The sequence below is a fragment of the Aythya ferina genome (genome assembly GCF_964211825.1).
Source record: "Aythya ferina genome assembly, chromosome: 5".
NCBI classification, from domain to species: Eukaryota; Metazoa; Chordata; class Aves; order Anseriformes; family Anatidae; genus Aythya; species Aythya ferina.
This window is the reverse complement of record NC_140301.1, coordinates 18,586,550-18,607,378: the sequence shown is the minus strand read 5'-3', so window position 1 is coordinate 18,607,378 and position 20,829 is coordinate 18,586,550. Positions and strand designations below refer to the sequence as shown.

General features: G+C 38.1%; 1 protein-coding gene across 5 annotated transcripts; it reads left to right on the top strand.

The window, feature by feature from the left end:
* Nucleotides 1-19,146, top strand: NADSYN1 (NAD synthetase 1). Of its 5 annotated transcripts, XM_084521665.1 has the most exons (22): nt 1-99; nt 218-278; nt 774-890; nt 1,190-1,225; nt 1,867-1,920; nt 2,347-2,436; nt 3,628-3,679; nt 4,035-4,123; nt 6,090-6,207; nt 7,594-7,725; nt 8,514-8,588; nt 8,754-8,878; nt 9,035-9,083; nt 9,776-9,878; nt 10,503-10,671; nt 11,044-11,179; nt 12,630-12,736; nt 13,508-13,639; nt 14,074-14,143; nt 14,856-14,984; nt 15,639-15,815; nt 18,634-19,146. In XM_084521665.1, exons 1-22 carry the CDS (start codon nt 15-17, stop codon nt 18,688-18,690), a joined length of 2,163 nt encoding a protein of 720 aa, XP_084377791.1. In that variant the 5' UTR covers nt 1-14; the 3' UTR covers nt 18,691-19,146. The 5 variants fall into 5 exon arrangements, 4 of the variants coding, with proteins under 4 accessions (XP_084377791.1, XP_084377792.1, XP_084377793.1 ...); XR_014693767.1 differs by lacking the exon at nt 18,634-19,146 and having other exon boundaries at nt 14,074-14,172; nt 15,639-15,776; XM_084521666.1 differs by lacking the exon at nt 1,190-1,225.
* Nucleotides 19,147-20,829: the final 1,683 nt, after the last annotated feature.

The following is a 20,829-nucleotide window of genomic DNA, read 5'->3' as shown; positions in this document are numbered from 1 at the left end:
GCGGCGGCGGCGCCATGGGGCGGGCGGTGCGGCTGGCAGCCTGCGCCCTCAACCAGTGGGCGCTGGATTTTGAGGGCAACGCGGGGAGGATCCTCAAAAGTGAGCCTTGAGGGGTCCCGGGGGGATCCCTACTGCCTGGTTTGGGGTCCTGGGGAGGCCGGGCAGGGTTAGGGTTAGGGTCCCGACTGCTGCTTGAGCATGCTCCTTTCTTTTCCAGGTATTGAAATCGCAAAGGGCAAAGGAGCCAGATACAGGCTTGGTCCTGAGCTCGAAATTTGGTAGGAGCGCTGCGGTTATTAGCTGATTGGGGTTAAGAAACGGCAATAATTAAGTACTAAAAATGGTTAAGAAAACATGTAGTAGTCTAATGTTTAAACTGGCGTTAAAAACACGTGGCTGTCAGTGCAAACAGTCACATTGCAGGTGCAAGCAACGTATTGCAAAACCTGTCTTAAAAACTTAGCTTATACCAATATTTGTTGGCTTATTTCAGCGAGCTTTCCTCATGGTGCCTGCAGTACTTTGAGTTCTGCCTATGCGCAAGCTGCTGCTTTAGCAAGGAATATCCCAGCAGCACCGAGGAATTTTAAACAGCCTTCAATGCTGATGCGCACAGCGCTGCATCTTCGTGTTCTCTATAAACTGCATATACAGTGAGATGTTTCATGTCTGGAGTAGTTCTGGTCCCACAGTTCTGTTGCTGATAAATTTATGTCTGTATTATAAATTATAATTTTATATCTGCCTGACAATTTATTTCTTTTTCTACACAGCGGTTATGGCTGCTCAGATCACTATTATGAGTCTGATACACTCCTGCACTCATTTCAAGTTCTGGCAAAGCTTTTGGAGTCTCCAGTTACTCAAGATATTATCTGTGATGTGGGAATGTAAGTCTTGTATAAGCAGGATTAAGCGCTACCTCTTTTGAGAATGCGGTCTATGTTGCGTAAACAAATGTCTCTGGATAATGAGGATTTTGCAGCAAACTTGTAAGCACATCTTAGGAGCCATACTACTTTTCATTCTAATTTGCACCAGTAGGATCGCAACATATAAGGTGTTTTTTTCTGATGTAATCCTTTCAAAACGCTTTTTTTTTTTTTTTTTTTTTTTACTTGGGGGGCAGAGGAGTGAGATTCCTGGTGGCTGGGCTCTTCAAGAGAGAAGTAAAATATTTTTTTCTCAGGAACCTAAATGGCTGGGCCCTACTGTCATGGACAAGGTTTTGGGTAAGACCTTGTATTATATGTAAAAAAAAAAAAAAAAAAAAAAGGGCTTTATAAATTGACTTGTCTTTCAGGAATGTCACGGCTCATGTACCTTGCTTTAACTGACAGCTGTCTTCACAGACAACGTACATGTATGTCATAATCATTTTGATGTTCAAATAAACATAAAAAATAAACATTGTAAGTTATGTGCTGTGAGTGAGCTGTGATATTTTGTAATTGTAAAAGGAACACATGTGCATACCTGTTTCTTGGTATCGAATGCGTAAAGCTACCTTTTATTTACTTTGGACCAGCCTGGTAGTATCGCAGTCGGTCAGGTTTGCCCAGCCAATGGCATTGGGGTCTGCTGGTGTTTCTCAGGCATACCAGTAATATCCGGTAATCATTGGTAATATCTGAAACTGGCAGAAAACCAAAGAGTTTTGTAAACAACTTTTCTAATATAAACATTAGAAACTACATATATTATGTTATTTAATTCCCTTGAGTGATACAATATAGATTTGTCTTAACATAGTTTTTGTGTATTGAAGGAGATTGTGTAGCTTTTTTCTTTTTTTTTTTTCTTTTTCTTAAATTTAATCTGATAACGTTGGTTAGCCACTGGTAATTTTTCTTCTTATTTTTGCAGGCCTGTTATGCACAAAAATGTTCGCTACAATTGTCGAGTGATCTTCTTAAATAAGTAAGTAGTTCTTTACATGTTTTGTGAGTCAGAACATTAGCGTAACGTTTCAGAGACCTGTTTGGCCTTCTAGTAAGATTCTTTAGTGCTATGTAAGGGGATGGTGTTGTCCTCCTATCTCTTAAATTTTAGAGAGATGACTTAATGTTTTGCATCATCTGTTTTTCCTTTCTGACCTTGTAGAATCTAAATTTCCACTGTTTTTTGAAACACTTTTTGAAGAGCCCAGAAAGAAAACTTTTACGTCTACAGACAGAAATGTTTAAATAAATAAATAAATAAATAAATAAATAAATGTTGTTTACTGTACATCACACTAGAAAAAATCAGTGAGTTGATTTTCATCAATGTTCTTATTTAGTCTTATGTGCTTGCACATCAGGTCTTAATTCACCCTTTCTGTTTTGTTTTAATTTATATTTTAAGAAAAATCCTTCTGATTAGACCGAAAATATCACTGGCAAATGCAGGAAACTATAGAGAACTTAGATGGTTTACACCATGGAGCAAAGCAAGGTAGGTTGGCTACTGTTTAACTGCGTTTAAGAAACACAGCTTGCCATTTGCAGCTGCAGCAGAAGGATTGAAAAATATTGCAGTACATCAGCTACAGGGTGAACATCAAAACAAAAGTCAGTAGAGCTATGTAATTGCAGCTTAGTTAAAAAGCTTATTAAACATAAACTCTGAATTGCTGAGCTCGCAAGAAAAGTGCGGCTGAATGATCCTGCCACCAGTGTAGTGCTCTCTTTCCTTTTGTATGCTTTCATATGCAGGTCAGGACTGGAGGAGCGTATGTTTATCTGCTTGATTGCATCCTGTTCAATATTAAACAGGAGAATGGTGTAGAACGAATGAGCTCAGCTAGAATTTCATGACTGCAAGGGAAGGACGCTACCTTACGTACCTTATGAAGCATGGAAATATGCTTGATACACGTCTCTGGTGCTGTTCACTCATCCTGCAGTCAAAGAATGGTTATAACTTGATGGTCGTAGTAAAATACTTCTGAGAGTTCCTGCATGTCTGTCCTCTTAATCCCACGCAATTCTGGATGAGCTTCAAGTTATTTCTGGAGTAGCACTGCAAAAGGGAATTTTTTATTTCAAATTTGACTTACCTGTCTTTATCGGTCTAGTTTATAACTAGAAGGGAGCAAGCATGAAAGCTGCGTACCCCTAACATTCACCACATATTACCATGTTAAGTAGAGGTTATTTCCACTGCTGTGTGACCTCTTAACTCTTGGATGGTGACATAATTACTCGTGTTAATTCACTTTAAGCATTCTTCATGCCTATTTCTCTGCAAAATCAGGATGTCTCCCTTAAAGTTTTTTTCTACTGAAGAAGTCCACCTCAGGCTTCAGCCTGAAGACATGCTGTTTTAATACTTGATTATTCACTGGAAAATACAGAAGCAAAACTTACGAAGCCAGAAATAGACAACCCTGTACAGTTATGAAATCTTAAGCTTTATAACATTCTGTTTTCATGTTCACCGTGAATTTCTGAAGCAAAAGGTTGTTGTTAATTTTAATCTTAACATTTCAATTTTTTTATTTTTTTTTTTACATACCCAGTCCTGTACAACTTCAGTGCAATTTCTTTAATCACGGTTAGGAGATGACATAATGTGGATATTAGAATCAGTTGTTATGCTATGCTTTACGTGACCATGTATTCACAGTTTATAAACCTGCTTTAGGCACGTGGAGGAGTATTTTCTACCAAGGATAATTCAGGAAGTGACAGGGCAGGTAAGTTCTTAATGGAGTCTTTTCTTTTTAACTTTGCTATCTTCATAACTCAGCCATCTAAATGCAGGGAATTTGTGGCATGAAACAGTAGAGCACCAAATCATTCTGCCAGTCATGTTGCAAATTCAGGTGTTTCAATAATAGTTCTCAGATTAAATGAGAACATAATTTAACCTAATTGGTGTTAGTATTTAGCAGCAAAACATGGAAGGCTTAAATTTGCCTCAGTTGTTTATATGTACAGTGAATATTCAGTTCTGTTTTTATAGGTTTGTTGGTAACGTTCTGAATTTGATGAGATAGATTCTTCCATTCAAGTCAGGATGTTGTGTTGTTTTGTTTTGTTTTCTCTTAGGACACTGTTCCTTTTGGGGATGCAGTGCTAGCAACCAAAGATACCTGTCTAGGGACAGAAATATGTGAAGAGCTCTGGGCGCCAAACAGGTAAAGCAGAAGAAGAAATGGAAAGTAAACTAAAGCATACCTTGGACCTTCCTGAAAGAATTGTTTCTGTAAAAAATCTGCTTGTTATTCTATGTAGTATATCTTTCAGAAAGCGCCAATAAGCTAAATATAATGAGGAACAAGAAATACATCATGGGAAAGGGATGGGAAATTTCAGTAAAAGGGGCTCAAATTTTTTGATGCTTGTCTTCATATAAAACCTTTTCACTGTTATCTGCTATGTGCCTTGTGCATTGGAGTTCTGGAATTTCTGCTGGCAGAATGTGTCAGCCTTGTCCAGAAACTGAGGACTGTATTTACAACAAAAACATTTCAATAAGATTTTCTGTGTCTTTCAAGAAGTTGGATAGGTACCACAACAGGTCTGTACATGGGTCAGTTATACTCCTGAAAATGACAGGGCAAGTCATTATCCTGTTGGAATTGCTTGGACACAAATGAAGAGCTCCCATTTCTTATGTCAGATTCAGAGAATCCAGCTAATTTTCACGATGAAGGCTGTGTTCCCAATGATAACCCTTGCAAGGCTACTGTTCTCTATATTCCAGTGGATTGAATAGCTGTAGAGGGAAGTGAGTAATTAGTGACCAGTAATAGACCAATGAGCCTTTGTTTCTATGAAACATTGATCAGCTGGAGAAATGGAAAGTTTTGAGGATGAAACGGGAGATCTTCTCATTCTGTTGGGATATAGTAAGCATTAAAAACCTCAGCATGGCTGAGATAGAGAATATCATTTGAAATACTGAGCCATGCTTTAAGGTGTTCCTTTCTTTCAGTGCTCTGTATGAAGCTTAACCTGCTTTGAAAAAGCAGTATTGCTGACTCTCTGGGTCTTGGGAAACATTGGGAGTGGTAGGCACAATGACGAAGAACTTAGTTATTTCAGTCTACTGCTCCTCTTAGTGTAAATGTCAGATTATGTTCTTTCCCAAGTGGAAGATAGGTGGGATAAGCCATCCTTTCATGATTTTATTTGGCATGTAGGCCGAATTTCTGGAGTATTGGTTTTGCCAGTAATTATAATCCCATATTATATCATTTACTAATCACAGTCTCAAAAAACTGGGAGTACTAGAGGTTTTTTTCATTTTCCTAGACAAGTAGAGCCTTGTTATAATGGACAAACTAGAGCTTAGGTTCTTGGATCGCTTAGACTTCCATAACTTTGAGATGCATCTATTTACCTATTAGCTTAATCCTTCTCTATTTTTTAAACCATCATCATACAAGGCAGAAGGAAACAACTAAAGGTCATTAACAGAAAGCAAAGTCTAGTGCCCTTAAGTAATAGTTCCTGGTTTTACTTTAGTTCCTGCTACAATTTTAAGTTCTTCCCAAAGACAAAGAAGAACGTATTCACAAAGGTTAGACATGGGAATGGAGAGGAAAAAAAAAAGAAGTGGTTGCATGAAAGCTGTTGTAGTTAATGCAAAATAAATAAAATGTTCCAGATGTCTTTACAAATCCTTCAACTCAAGTAATTAATTTCCTTTATAACTGCAGGTGTGGTATGTTATATACAAAGATACTATTTTTTTTTTTCTATTTCTTTTTTTTTGGCATTTGAAAAAGAGAGAATCAGTAAAAGTCAGGTCATTTCATAGGGTCTTGGTGCTGCCCTTTCAGACCAAGACTGTCTTGTTTTCTTTCTTTGTGACCCAGACTTCTATGGAATAAAGTAGAAGGCATTTTATTTAGAATACAATTAGCAAAACCCCACCTGCCCTCTGCAACCACTACTGGTCTTTGACAAGAATCAAGCTATGCTGGAAAACAGATGTTTTTGTGAGCTCTAGCTTTGTTTGAGCTAAGACCTGGAGAAAACTGGCAATAACATAAATGCTTTTGGTGGTGGTGGTTTTAAATGGTTTTAAAATACCCGCAATATTCCCAGCTGCATGTGATTGCCAGCTCAATTTTTTTCTGCCTTCTGATTTGACAGCCCTCATATTGAAATGGGACTTGATGGTGTGGAAATTTTCACTAATTCTTCAGGGAGTCACCATGTGCTGCGGAAGGCGCATACCCGGGTGGATTTGGTGAATTCTGCTACAGCAAAGGTATACTTAAGGCATGAGCTTAGTGGCCTTGACAGACCTTGTTATTTGGGTGTTTTGAAGTGTTTTTGTTTGTTTGTTTGTTTGTTTGTTTGTTGGCCTGTGGTTACCTTCCCTCCAGCTGCTGGGATTCTGTACTTCTTTGGGGAGCCCTGCTGTAGGTAATGCTCTAATGCTGGAGGCTATTTGGTTACAGATCAGCTCTGTATGATCTGCAGAGCAGGAAAGCAGAAGAAATGCTATTTAGTATTTGCTTGGGAGTATGGGAGAAACAAATGTGTGCATGTGCATATGTGAGGAGCACGCTAAGAAGGAACTTGGCACAGAAACTCATAGTTCTGCACTGGCGAACCGACTATATAATCTTATTTTCCACACACCTCTATAAAGGAGAGTCAGAATACCTTAAAGCAGTTTATTTTCTTGCAGCTCTGGAGGCTTGTTGCAAAAATGCAATTGATCTTTATCTTAATTCCATTAAATTGTGAAGATAAAATATTGTACTAATATAGTAGACAGAAAATAGTAGTTATTCAGAGTAACTGACTGCTCTGTAATTGGAAGCATGAAATGTTGAATCTACTGCATACAGAGAAGCAACGAGCTTGAAAGGGCATAGTTGAACATGCATTCTTCATGCAGGACAAACTACCAGTGGCTCTGCTTGTTCCCTGTAGTTATCTGTGCCTCAGCAGTCTCCTTCCATGTGCTCTATATACTGAACTGATGGCTTGTTACCAGCATTTAATTCAGTCAGCGTAGGTTGATATTTTCCAGGCACATGTAAAACCTTCCAAAAGTTTGTCATTTCCATAAATTCAGTTCCTTTTTTGATCTTCATTCACAAAGCAACATTCTCTTGAAGAAATATTGGTAACTGTCTCAGGAAGGGAAAGTAGAAATCTGTCTTTAAACTTAGCCATTACTTTTCTTGTCATTGTCATACTTAAATTTTATTTTGTTTTTTGACGTTGAAAATTCTGCCTATTTAAAAAAAAAAAAAAAGCCATCCAAAACCAGCTTCTGCCATCATTTTCCCTCTTCTGTCAATCTCTCCATGAACTTAGCATTTCAGTTTTGAAATGTAGCCCTCTCCATTTGGGCTAAGGGTATGACTCTTCAAGCTAGTAACAGGAGATGTGTTTTCCAACAGCAAGAAGGGGATAGAGTTAATGTACTACATTTACTTCTGTTATTATTTGTTTCTGTTGTGTGTATAGTGTGTAAAGTACTTTTTCAAATGAAAAAAACAGAGTCTAAGCCCTAAGTCATTCCCAACTTGGAGGAGTATGTGAAGGACTTGAATAGTGGAAAAAAATTGTTGTTTAAAATTGACAGGTACTACATTCTGAAATACGTTTTTTGTCTGCTTGCTTGTTTTCTTCTCAGAATGGTGGAATATATATTTTATCTAACCAGAAGGGCTGTGATGGTGATCGTCTGTATTATGATGGCTGTGCCATGATTTCTATGAATGGAGAGACAATTGCACAAGGATCTCAATTTTCACTCGATGATGTGGTAATACATTCAACCTATAGATAACTGTTACAGCTGAAGTTAGTGGAGCTACGGTTATGCTCAAGACTTTTCAGAAAATCTACTGATACTAGGTCTATGTCTCATAGACTAAAAATATGTTTGTACTGTGCTATTCAATGGGGTCAAAGGCTTTTTCCTCATTAAATTGCCCTGATCTGCAGTAGCTGTCCTGGTTTTGCGAGCAAGGAAGAGCTGTCACAGTGTAGCAACTTAATAAAAGTATTTGAGAATGTAATCACCATGTTTAGGAGAGTCTCTCTTAATTTATATTATTTATTCAAACAAATAAGTGTGAAGACTGCAGTGTTCTAATTACGACCTGCCTTGGTAAACAAAAGGTTGGATAGGTTGATCGTTATTTAAAAGCCCCCTTTCTCGGTAATTTGTCATCACAGCTGTAGGTTTCATCACTTTTTGTGCCATGCTCATCTCTTTACCCAGTATGCTTCTTGACTTTTCCTCTAGTTCTTTGCTGCAATTGATGGTGAACTCATCGTTCAGCCATCTGACAAGTGCTATGTATTTGTTGTGGTTTATGAGCATCGTAGAGTACTCAGTGAATTGAGTCAGCTGTTCTCATTTTGTTATGTAAGTAAATCTACTGAGACAGAGACGAATTGTAAAGCGAGCAGAAAGATCTGTATTGGAAAAAGTTTTACATGCGTTTTTCTTCCCTAGCACTTTTTTTTTGTTTGAGTCCAGTCGTGTCAAGCTTTTTTTTTATCATTCTGTGTGGAATCAATCTAACGCTGAGAGCCTCTCCACAGGAGGTGCTTGTTGCCACACTGGACTTAGAGGATGTTCGAAGTTACAGAGCAGAGATTTCGTCTCGCAATTTAGCGGTAAGAATTCTTTACACAGATCAATTGTAAACTCTGCCAAGTTTGAATAGTTACTGAATTTAAAAGCTATTTGCATGTGCTGATGTTTCAGTGTTCTACAGATCTGTTGTATGGGTTTATGCTTCATTAAAATTTATGTCTGCCAACTTCTGTATTTTTGTGTAGGCAAGTAAAGTGAATCCCTATCCTAGGATAAAAGTGAATTTTGCTCTGTCATGTTCTGATGATGTAGCTGTACCTGTTTGTATGCCAATCCAGTGGAGACATCATAGTCCTGAGGAGGAGATCTGGTAAGCACACATTGAACCTGTTACATGATAAAAAGTTTAAAACTAATGGAGATAAATACAAATTCTTTATATTTAAGTCTCTCATTAGGAGAGTTGTAAGTTGACTTGTGTCTCATCCCATAACACTCTTGGACTGAACATATTCTGTGATTTCAGCCTTGGTCCTGCATGTTGGCTCTGGGACTACTTAAGGCGCAGCAAACAGGTAAGAATTGTTTTTTTGTTCTTTGTCATAGCCTATGCACCTTCTTCTGTGGTATAGGGACAGTACAGATTGCTGTCCTGTGCTGCTGCTAATGCAGACTGATGTCGCTAGTTCATGGTGCAAGGTTAGATCTCACCGGTAGCTCATTTAGACTTGAAACATGTATGCTGTGACTTTAGTATGCTCTGCAGACCTCTTCCTTCAGAGTCATGCTTTCTTTGAAAGCAATAGTCAAACATACCTCATTAAATGAGATTTCTTTTGCTTCAGAACACTATTTTTCAGTAAGAAAAATATTTTTAATGGCATAGGAGGGTGTTTAAAATAAGCAGAGTGACAAGAATTAGTAGTTCAGTTCAATGGTAAATTACATATGAAAGCTTTGGTCCTGGTTATGAGCTCTTGTATTCTAGCTCTGTATTGCTAGAATATAAAGACAGACTGACAATTTTTATATCCAGAGGGTTTACATTGACTCCTTGTTTGGATTTTTCCAGTTGGTAAGAGTTGAAGGGGATTTGCTAGATCTGTGGGATTTTTATTTTTTATTTTTTGTTTGTTTGTTTGTTTTCCTGCACAACGTAACAGATTGAACGGTGCATATGTAATTTACTAGAGTGTGTCTCTGAATGGTGAAATACATGTTTTTCTGACTTTGTATTTTTGAATTTCTTCCTTGCTTTGTTTTCAAGGCGGGATTTCTTCTACCTCTTAGTGGTGGAATTGACAGCTCTGCTACAGCATGCATAGTATACTCTATGTGTCACCAGGTTTGCCTGGCAGTCAAGAATGGAAGTAAGTAGATACACGTGTCTGGTTAGCCATATTTATTAATGATTAAGGACAAATTAATATTAGTTAGGTGCAATAGATGCAAGGGTTCATTAATAGTAGAATTCTGCCCAGCTTTAATGGTGTCTTTTGCATCTCTTCAGAAATTCCAGAAAAACAGGTTCAGATTTCAGGTTCTTTGAATTGGCTTAATAGCTTTCATTCAGGGTTTAAGAACTGGGTGTGAAACTCAGACCGGTTTCTGTCTAAAGTATTGTTCAAGATGTTGGCTGATGTAGTTTTGGGATTCCATTTTGAGAATTCTTTCCTCTATTAAATTCAGCACTGCAGAACACGGCTGGGCATGGTTCAAGCCCTTTGTATATGTGGAATCATGTTTCTGTGGAGCTTCTTTAAGGCATAGAACAAAAGGATTTAATATTTCCGTGCTCAAAATTAGAAGCAAAACCAGGATTTATTTTTTTAATATATGAAAACATGTTTGGAGAGTTAGATGAAGTTACCTTATTTGTGAGGGTCAGTGTAAAGCTTAATTGGAATACAAGAAACATAAAAGATATTTGCATACCCTGGATAGTAGGATGACAACAATTTTTACTCATTTTATTTATTTTCCTTTGTCCTCAGATGCAGAGGTGCTGGCTGATACACGCAAGATTGTGCATGATGAGACCTATGTCCCTGAGGATCCTCGAGAATTTTGCAAGCGTATCTTTACCACTTGCTACATGGCTAGTGAGAACTCCTCCCAGGACACTTGCAACAGGGCTAAACTTCTGGCTGAGCAAATAGGCAGGTAGAGATTGGGAAGAAATAGGAAAAAAACCCTCATCTTCTGGAAAAGACTTGCATATAAAGCTTTCAAAGTCTAAAATGGCAAAAATAGGAGAGGAATACTAAATGTGTGTAAGAAGGATATTATTACACATATTATTTAAGTGTGTAAATGTGAGGCATGCTTGGAATCATTTGGTGAAGAAAATAAAAATTTGGAAACAGACTCTGGAAAATGTTATGTTTTCTTAAGGTTCTTCATACCAGATCTGAGTTAGTAGCAGTCTTAAAACATCATTTAAGGATGTGTGTATTTGTTTGTTTTAAGAACTTTAATGTTTTTTATGTAGTCGGACTGTGCTAGCTGAGTCACTTCTGTTTGAATTCTTGTCAGCTATCACATCAACCTGAACATAGATGCGGCTGTGAAAGCTATTGTGGGAATTTTCAGCATGGTGACAGGTCGAACTCCCTGTTTTTCTGTCTATGGAGGGAGCAGCAGAGAAAATCTGGCACTCCAGAATGTGCAGGTGTGTTTCACAAAGGCTTTGTTTAAAATAGTACAAAATGGTAAAGTAGCACTGGGGCCCTTCCTTTCAATTGCTGTGAAGATCTGAACACATCGTGATACATTCCTGAAGATTTATGGGCTTCCACTAAATGCTTGTCTGCAGCGGAAATCTACAATCCCATATAACTTGGAAGATAATTGTTGCTTGTGATTCTTAAAACCTCATGGGATGGTCAGGAAGAAATAGTACGTGCCTGTATCCCATCAAGAGCAGTAGTCCAGATGGTGTTTAGAAAAGTGGCAGAAAGTCACCAGGTCAGGAAAATGAGCAGCAAAGTGTTTTCATAGATGAGTCTTGAGCTAGTAGGATTGCGGCAGGGCAAGACTTAAAAACTTTGCTGATATACACTAAACTTAACTCTGGTTAACAGTACCAGCCTGTAACAGGCACTGCGTGAGATGTCAGGCTTACGTATTCCAATTCCTGGACCTTCTCAGTTTTAGAAGGTAGATGATATGAATGTGCTTAAATAGCTTATAAAATGGCTTATAAAAACGTGGCTCAAATACATATTTCTACTTAAACTTTTTCATTGTGACAGAACAGATCAGTGCTGTACTTGGGTACTGCTGCTTCACATATTATGTAGAAGCACAAAAAACATAGCTGTCAAGTGATTTCCAAATAGCTCTTCTAGTCCCTGGCTACAGATGTACCTTTCGTTGTCTTGATAGTTTTCTTTTGGGTCTGTTCTTAAAAGTTTCCAATTGAAGCAGGTAGTCGTCTTTAACTCTGGCTAAATGTTGATTATCTTGTTTGATAGTATTTCTTTCTTTTATTTTTATTTTTATTTTTAGCCAAGGATGTGATTTTTTCTTCCCCCGTTATTACTTGATAACTCCATCAGTCTTCTCAGGAAGAAAACATTGCATCTTTTATCATTTTTTTGGCAATGGCATAGGCTTGGTGACAAAATAATGCGGTGAATTGCTTAACATCACACACAGCTGTAGCTAGAGCTGGAGGTTGAATTTATGTCTGTGTTCAGTATTGTTACGTTCCTTGGAAAATGTGAGTTTTGGAGTGGGGACAGAAATGGAACTTCTTAGAAATTTTGCATAAATGTGGTTAGTCTAACAATCTATAAGAAGGTGTGTTAGATGGTTTATCTGCGTATTTTATCCCTCTTGGATGCTTATCAGCGCTTGCAGGAATCACAACTACTTCCCATTCTACAATTCAGAGTAGAATAAACTTGCCCAGTCACATTTGTGGCACTAGCCAATACTGGATCTAGCTTTCCCAAGTGCATGTTCAACATCCCCTCCACAAGACAGTCCTTGCAGCAGCAATTAGCCCTCTCACATTTTGTTCTTTATGGGTTTGTTTAGAGAATTGTTAATTAGATATGATTGGAGAGAGATTACTTTGCTTTGTTAATTAATTTTTTTTTCATTTTGCTTTGTAGGCTCGAGTAAGAATGGTCCTTTCCTACCTGTTTGCTCAGCTGACACTTTGGACTCGTGGGATGCCAGGGGGACTTCTGGTGCTAGGATCAGCCAATGTGGATGAAAGGTTGGTAAAAATTAGAAATCAAAAACCAGGTGAACTGGGAACAGGTCAGTGCAGTTCTTTAGCTCTACCAAATCGCAGTGTACGCTGTTACCTCAGAAGAGGTAAAAAGCTGAGAGTACACAGATAGCAGTGAAAAGAATGATAACAGTTGAATCAACCTGAATGGCAAAACTGTGTATTTTTCAGTTTACAACCAAAGTATTGTAGTTTTCCAACGAACGACTATTACTTCCTCAGCAGGTCTGTTATTTGTTATATTTTCAATTCATCAATTTGTAATTAAGTTGTGAACTTTTGAATTGAAAAATCGACTTCATAAATGTGGAGTACTGTCATTAGAGCTGGCTGTTGGAAGATAAAGATCCTGGGACTGATAATGTCAAAAGTTTGGAGAGTAGCGTGCATTGATTCTAGGAGTTCGGGATATTATTGTTGTTATTGTTGTTGTTATTATTATTATTATTATTTTGAATGGTCAGGACAGTATTTTAATTGTTTTTTCACCTAATATATTACCTTAGTGTGGGTATTTTAGTAGTGCTTCATAACTGTTTAAGATATCATCTTCCTTCTCCTGTCAATTTCATGGCTTCAGGATAGCTCTGGTTCATCTGCACACCTGTTTGTCCTTTATGTGTAAACATGCTAACAGTATGCAGTCTGTTTGTCCCTGTCTTTATACCACATATGTAATCTATCTAATATAAACTGTTGTATAGCATACTAATGTTACATTCTTCTTTGTTATGTAAAATTTCTTCTCTTGCTCAGTCTCCGAGGTTACTTAACAAAGTATGATTGTTCAAGTGCCGATATCAATCCCATTGGTGGAATCAGCAAGACTGATTTGAAGAACTTCATACAATACTGTATTGAAAACTTTCAGCTCACAGCCCTCAGAAGGTGAGTAGTGAAGCAGTGATGTTTGGTGTCTATACTACATATTGTGGATTTAAAAAATTTTTTTATTTATTAACAGAGCTAAGTTGCAGTAATTTTGCAAATGCTAATAAAGAAAAGGTTTCTGCCCATCCCTGTTTTTAGATTATTGTGCATACTTACAGAAGACCAGTCTAAGTGGCTGGGTGCCACAAGTCTTAGGAGTTACTGTATACAAACATTTGTGTTGTTTAAAACCACTGAGGAAACTGAACAGATGTTTTATGTTTTGGGTATAGGCATTGTTTTATAAACCTGAAACAGCTTTCAAGTACCACTTCTCAGGGCTATCTAGTCAGCTGCTTATGCCCTGAAGAAAGTTTGAATAAAGCACGTGATTTTTAACAAACCAGACTAATGAGACTGGGTAAAATTTACTTTTCTTCTTCCTCTTACAGTATCATGGCAGCTCCACCTACTGCGGAGTTAGAGCCCCTGGTGGATGGACAAGTGTCTCAAACTGATGAGGTAATGGGCAGTGACTTTAAAATGCTCTGGTAAGCTTTATCCCCAGCCTTGGTTTTTGTCCAAAAAATATTGTTTGCTGTTCTATGTATCCATGTGTATCAATGAGTGTGTCAGAAAATGTCTAAGATATTGACCAGGCACGAACCAGTGTCTTGCACCAGCGTTATCTGTGTTGACGGCAGTCTACAAAAGAGGAAGTCAATATTTTTTTGTTCATTTGTTTTTTGTTTGTTTTGTTTGTTGTTTGTTTTGTTTTGTTTTTTAATCACTCTGTTGTGGACACTTGGAAGTATGTGTGTTCTGAAATTTTCCAAAATTTTGTTTATTTTAGAGTTTCTAAATATCAAAAGAGCAAAGGGATGCTTATTTAGAATTTCATGTCTTTCCTTGTTTTGACCTATCTTACTGATATATACTGTACTGAAGCTATCTAGAACAGAAAATGAACAGATCTTCCTCTGGAAAGGAATGCTTTCCCTAGCCAAATAAACTGTATTCCTTTTAAGAATTTCAAATCTCCCATTTCAGAGAGATCCCAGTTCTTTTCTTCTTTGTGTAATATTGCTCTTCTCTTGTTTGTTTGTTTTTTTGATCATTGGCAATTTAATTTTAGTGTTTCTTTGATTAAACTGGGTTATTGTAATTGGTCATAAAACTATTAAATACAACTTGCATGGTTAAGATTTTCTGTGGTTCCTGTGTGTGATTGCAGGCAGATATGGGGATGACATATGCAGAGCTCTCCATCTATGGCAAATTGAGAAAGATTGCAAAGGCTGGACCGTACAGTATGTTTTGTAAGCTGATTAATATGTGGAAGGAAATTTGTACTCCAAGAGAGGTAATGCACAAAATAAAAATCAAATTGTTTAATGTCTTTGCCAATATAGAGTGTGTTTGGAGAATGTTCAAGTAGAGTTCCTCTTACCTGAAGGGGTGGTTTAATTACTCTCTTGTGTTTAGAGATATTACACAGTTGTAAGAGTACACTGGAAAAACTGTTGTGGCTTTCCTAAATTAATGTAGTTTGTTGTTTGTGTTAGAAATTGTTAGAACTGTAATTGGGTAATTTGAAAACAATTACTTAAGAACGGTACCTTCAGGGGAAAATTATTCCCTGAAATATATGTGGCTAACTGCTCTTGAAGCCTTGCTTTGAAAGAGTATCTACTTTGCTGTCATTAGGTTTTTACCTTTCTTGGGCATAAAGGAAAATGTTCAGTACCTGAATCACAGAGGCTAGTGATTATTGTTAGGTTTCTTAAGAGGCACTTTGCTACTGGTAAATGTTAGAGACAGAGACCAAGGTGGTGTCTGAAAATGGTCTGAAATACCTCTTGTAATAGAGTCATCCAGAGTGATTCCTACTGATAGTGGTAGGTAATTTACGTGTGTCTTAATGGTGGGAAATGGGTGTGTAAAGCCAGAATGTATGTAAGGTTTTAAATACTAAGATGCTTTAGCTGACTGAAAGCTATATTCTTTTGTACACCAGGTGGCATCAAAGGTTAAGCATTTCTTCAGGATGTACTCGGTGAACAGACATAAAATGACCACCCTCACTCCTTCCTACCATGCTGAAAACTACAGTCCAGATGACAACCGGTTTGATTTGAGGCCTTTCCTTTATAACACCAGCTGGTCCTGGCAATTTAGGTGTATAGATAAACAGGTAAATGTCCTCGGTGTCGTGTATGGTTTTATATGCAAAGCTCTCTCAATGGGACAAGCACAGTTCCAGTGAATCTCCAGCAGAGACAACTAACACTTAGGATAACAGAAATCTCTTTGATTGCTTTTTTCATATAATTCTCTGGTTTTAATGTGATTTTTTTCTCCCATTGCTTAGTATGCTTGCCATGCTGCTAGCAAGGCAAGAGGAGAAGAAAAAAAAAGATGAATTTGTGTATTAAGGCTAGAAACTTCTACGTTACGCCTATATTCATGAAGTACTGTGATAATACAGAAAGCAAGCTTACGTATTTTGGTTTCAGTTCAGGACCTGTCTGAAGGGATCTGTTTAATTGCAGGATTAAGACAACCTGCATGTGTGTGGGGGGAAAACCAGTGAGAGGCAGCAATTCATTGTAAATCCCACCTGCTTCTACAACAGTATCTCCTTTGAACCTTTAAGTCAGTTAACTCACGAATATGTTTGCTCAAATACTGCAGAAGTACAGTGCTTAGTTTGAGCACTGCGAGGTGTGGAGGGGCTCAAGCAGCTATTGTAACTGTAATCTGCTTATCTCTTTGTAGTTTTCAGTCACACCTCTGACGTAGTTGTAATGCGTTTATTTTATGGCAAAAGTATTGCGCTGAAGAATTCTAGCACCTTGAAGTTTTCCCTGCCAGAGATTTTGCACCTCTGTTGCTTTTAAGAACATGTTTATATAAGTAATAAAATATTAATTACCTCGTCTGTGAAATGCCAGACATGCTGTAATAGCATTTTACTACCTTGAAACCTCGGATAAAAGCTACCATGTGCAGCATTTTTGTAGGTCTGTATATTTTTTTCTATAATTCTGGAGTCTTTCCCACTGAAGTTCAGGAAAAAGAGTTCTTTTGGCCTTAGTGCAAGTTGAGTAAAATATTTTTTGAAGGGTCTGGACCAACCTGTAATTACTTAATGCTTACAAAAAATGGGATTAAGATCTTTTAATGATTCAGGATAGTGCTACAGTCTTTAGCTCGATTTGTATGTAGTAGCAGTTGTGCTTGCAAGAGTATCAGCCATTGCAATCTATTCTTGAAAATTAGGAGTCAAGTTTGGGGAATAATCTGTTACCTGGGCAGCAGTATTTCAGAAGTAACTTGAACTGATAACTCGTTATTATGAATAGCCTTTTGCAAGGCTGGAAAATAATGACTTGCAGTAATGAGTCAAATCTGTACTATTCATGAAAGGGAATGCTGTCAGAGTTTCCACTTATTATGCATATTCAGCACAACTGTACTTCTGAAGAGAATTGCTCCAGGACAATGTCTCACTGGTAATTGTGCTTAATCTGCACTTACGGTGTTTGTTTTTTTTATATGTTTGTATAGTAGCAGGACTGTGAAAACATGGCAAACTGAATGACATGGTTCTGCCAGAAAACATCTTTATTTAGGCAATACCAGGTTTTCCTGTAAGAGTCATTCTAGCGCATGTGGTCATTTGTGAATGGAAGCTGGTTTGAATGCTAACACCAGAGAAATCTGTTGGATATGTGGAAAATACTTTTCTACTTGTGTTTCATGGGGTAATCAAGTCACTCTACTTAAAGTGCAAAATTTCCTCTGTATTTATTGTAGAAGGAACAGTGGAAAGACAAGGAGGTTTAGATGTCAATGTTTGCTGGGAATTACCAGATCGGCCCTTGGAGTCCTAATGCCAGTCAGCTCTGCTTAGCTGAAGGCTCCACCTGGGTGAGGAAATTTCTAGCAGTTTAGATCAACCCTTGGAGCTGCAGTGGCACTGTCTGTAGTTTCTAGTATCAAATTATGGCTGGGTAAAGGTTATGTGGCCAGATCATGTACTGCAACAATTTCTAATAGTCAAAATATTCATTGAGGTTTTAATAGGTGGCAAAATTAGACCAAACAGTGACATAGCTCAGAAGGAAGCTGACACAACCATCCCCAAAGATGAGCTATCTGCAGTCTGTCTTCTGATTTATTCTTTTTTCCCAGTGCTTACTGGTCACACCACAAGAATAGCCACATTTGCTCAATCCAAAATGTCTACCAGCTTGAGTAAGTGTGACCTTTTCACAACCAGCAGCTGATATTGAGGGAAGAACATAAGAATAGTGTATTTATAGTATAATTTCCCACCCCTATATCTCTCCATAGATTTTGGGAACATAAAACTGAGCTTTTCAGAGCTGAAGAAAACATGCAGACTATCATGTTTAATTGTTGCTGTTGTGCTATCCCCCATGAGCTTGTGGAATCCTTTCTGAAACTATTTATATTGTTAACCTTAACAATAGCTTCGCTAAACATAATGTGATTTCTCTTCTTAAGTCTCAGGAACAGTGAAGGTCAGTCTTACAAGGATGCGTGCATGTGCATGAGAAGCATTTTCTTGTGTTCATTTTTTTCCCAGTTTCTGTTAAGGGCAGGGTTCCAGCTTATGGCCTGATCTGATATGACAGCTGTCACTGAAAGGGACAGACTTGCTTCCCTTTCTATTTATCCAGGCTTCTCCTGAGGTGGCTTGGGTACTTGTCTTACTCCTTTGTCAGCCAATGAAGAAAACTAGAAACGGATGAGAGCAAGCAGCTGGGGACAATTGAGAGGGTGGGCTGGGAGAAAGTTTGGCTTTCTCTTCTGACTGCAACTAACAGAGCCTGTTCTGCTGTGTTGTCCCTTGGAGTTTATCCCACTGTCACTTCCTGATCTGGGCTCTACACTGACTTGTGATGGAAGTCAGAAAATACAGGAGATGTTAAATGCAACTTAATTTAATTATACTATTGAATCTGTTTCTTTTTAACTTACAGGTGTCTGATCTGGAAAAAAAGGAAGAAATTTCTGTAGTCAAAGATGTCGAAGACTGATTTGTTCTCTTGTTTGATGCTGGTAATTAATTTGGTAAACGATGTTCAAAACTAGAGTATACTGTGATGATGAGTACTGATGACCCAAACAACAGTTAAAATTACCATTGTAAATGGTATTTATAATCAAGTCCTTTTTCTTTTTCTTTTTTTTTTTTTTTTAATTGACTCTGGTTTATTCCCAATACACTTAAACCCTAGTTTGTCTAAAGAATCATTCATTGAGGATTTTCAGTAGCTACTTCAATTGATTGAAAATATTTGGATAAGCCCATCAAATATAAATGCACGGGAGTCTTGTGAAAGTGTATACGCATACAGATATTGATTGGTTCTAATGACTTGGATATGATTTTTAGCAATACTCAACTGAAAGAACAAACCATGACGGTTCTGGCACGTGTTGTTGGGGGGGGAATCATTTTACTTTTCAATAAACTAGTAATTTTACAGTAATTTACTCAGTTCTTATTTTACGTGGCTTTTATGTATCTAGCATTAGCTATGTAGACCGTCCCAGTGTTTGAGTAGCTGTGTAAGGATTAATTGAGCAAGGTAGCGGAAGCATGTCCAACTTGAAGCATATTGGTAACGTCCTTATTAATGGCATCCAATCTAGAGTTCAGCTTTTTGTTTTGCATTTACTTGCTGTGTAACTAGTGGCAATTCATTTCAAAATCTCTGATTTAATTTCCTCAGAGGAGTAATACCAACTTTGCACAAATGTTCAAGGACTGTTTAATGGTTACCACTCTTTTTCAGCTGGACTTTAAGGATTTTGAATTAAGTTGTCATGGTGTCAGACATTTTTTAATGTGTAAGAGTAACTCAATTTACCTGAAATAAAAAATGTTTTCTGGCTCATGGTATGTTGAAAAGAAAACACAAGTTTGCTATTCACACTACTGCTATTCCTACTTGTTCAGGTGCTGACTGGCCAGGAACTGAGTGATGTCTGTTGTCAATGACTATGCAGTCAGTGAGTGGTTTGACTTGCCTACATAATCATTTTACTGTTGGAATCAAGTTTGCTGGGTGTAAAACATCTGGAAGTGGAGTGGGTGTTGCAGAAGGAAGTATAAAGTGAGCTTTGAGTTTAGTTAGTGTTACCATCCTCTCACCTACTGCTTCCAAACAGTTATTTTAACTTCACAACTTCATTAATCTTTTTAATGGTCCAGAGCTATGGAAAAATAAAGGAACAAGCCTATCCTTGCACCATTTTTTATGTGAGTCCCTTTTCTGTTCATTTAATGTCTGGCCATTTCCTTTGCTTTTTTTTTTTTTTTTTTTTTTCCCATTGGATTTGAAAGATGTGTTTTTAATAGAGGAAATTAAAAATGAATTTGTGAGGCTTTGGGCAAACAATGCTGTAACTGCTACAGCAGGGGAGGTTAGACCAAGCTAGACTTTTGTTAAAATAGCTGTGCATTGTGTTAATGGAAAATGTCTGGTAAATGTCATGTTCTCCACCGTTGTTTTCCACATTTCAGGGAGACAGGAGAGTTGATTCATGTGGAGTTAAAGATGTTGCATTGTTTTTGGTAGGGTTATTATATGGTACTGGTTTAAATACATCACTAACTTACCTCATTGGACACAGATGAAGGAAAATGGATACATGAAGGAAAATCCCAGCTTGGATTCACCTTCCAGTAGTTGGGCGTTTCCAGTTCTTTAAGCTGGAGGTAAGGGGTGGCTTTTGAACAGAAGTTCAGGAGCCTCTTGCACATCCCAAGTCTTGCTTGCTTTCTTCCTCAAGCTGTCGCTTCCCTCCCTAGCCAGCCAGACACAGCAGGAAACGGTTTCTTTCCAGTCAGCAATAGCACAAGCAGTAGGCTGTTTCCGTGCCCCCTGGCCCTGTGGTTACCCTGAGCGTTTCAGGCAGCCAGCAGGAGGACACCAAGTTCCCTAGGCAGTGGCACTCAGGCCGGTTGTGCAAATGGCACTTCACCTCCTTCTGGCCGTGCTGACAGGCGCCTGCAGCAGCCCTGCCATGCCTGCCTTGAGCAGGGCTGGCCCTTCCCCTCTGCCTCCTCTACCCCAGCCCTGCACGGGGGTGAAGCCGATGAGAACTGGCCCGCTTTTACCACCGCTTTCCGCTCGGGGTGTGAAGGGGAAGTAGCGGCTGGCGCCCTG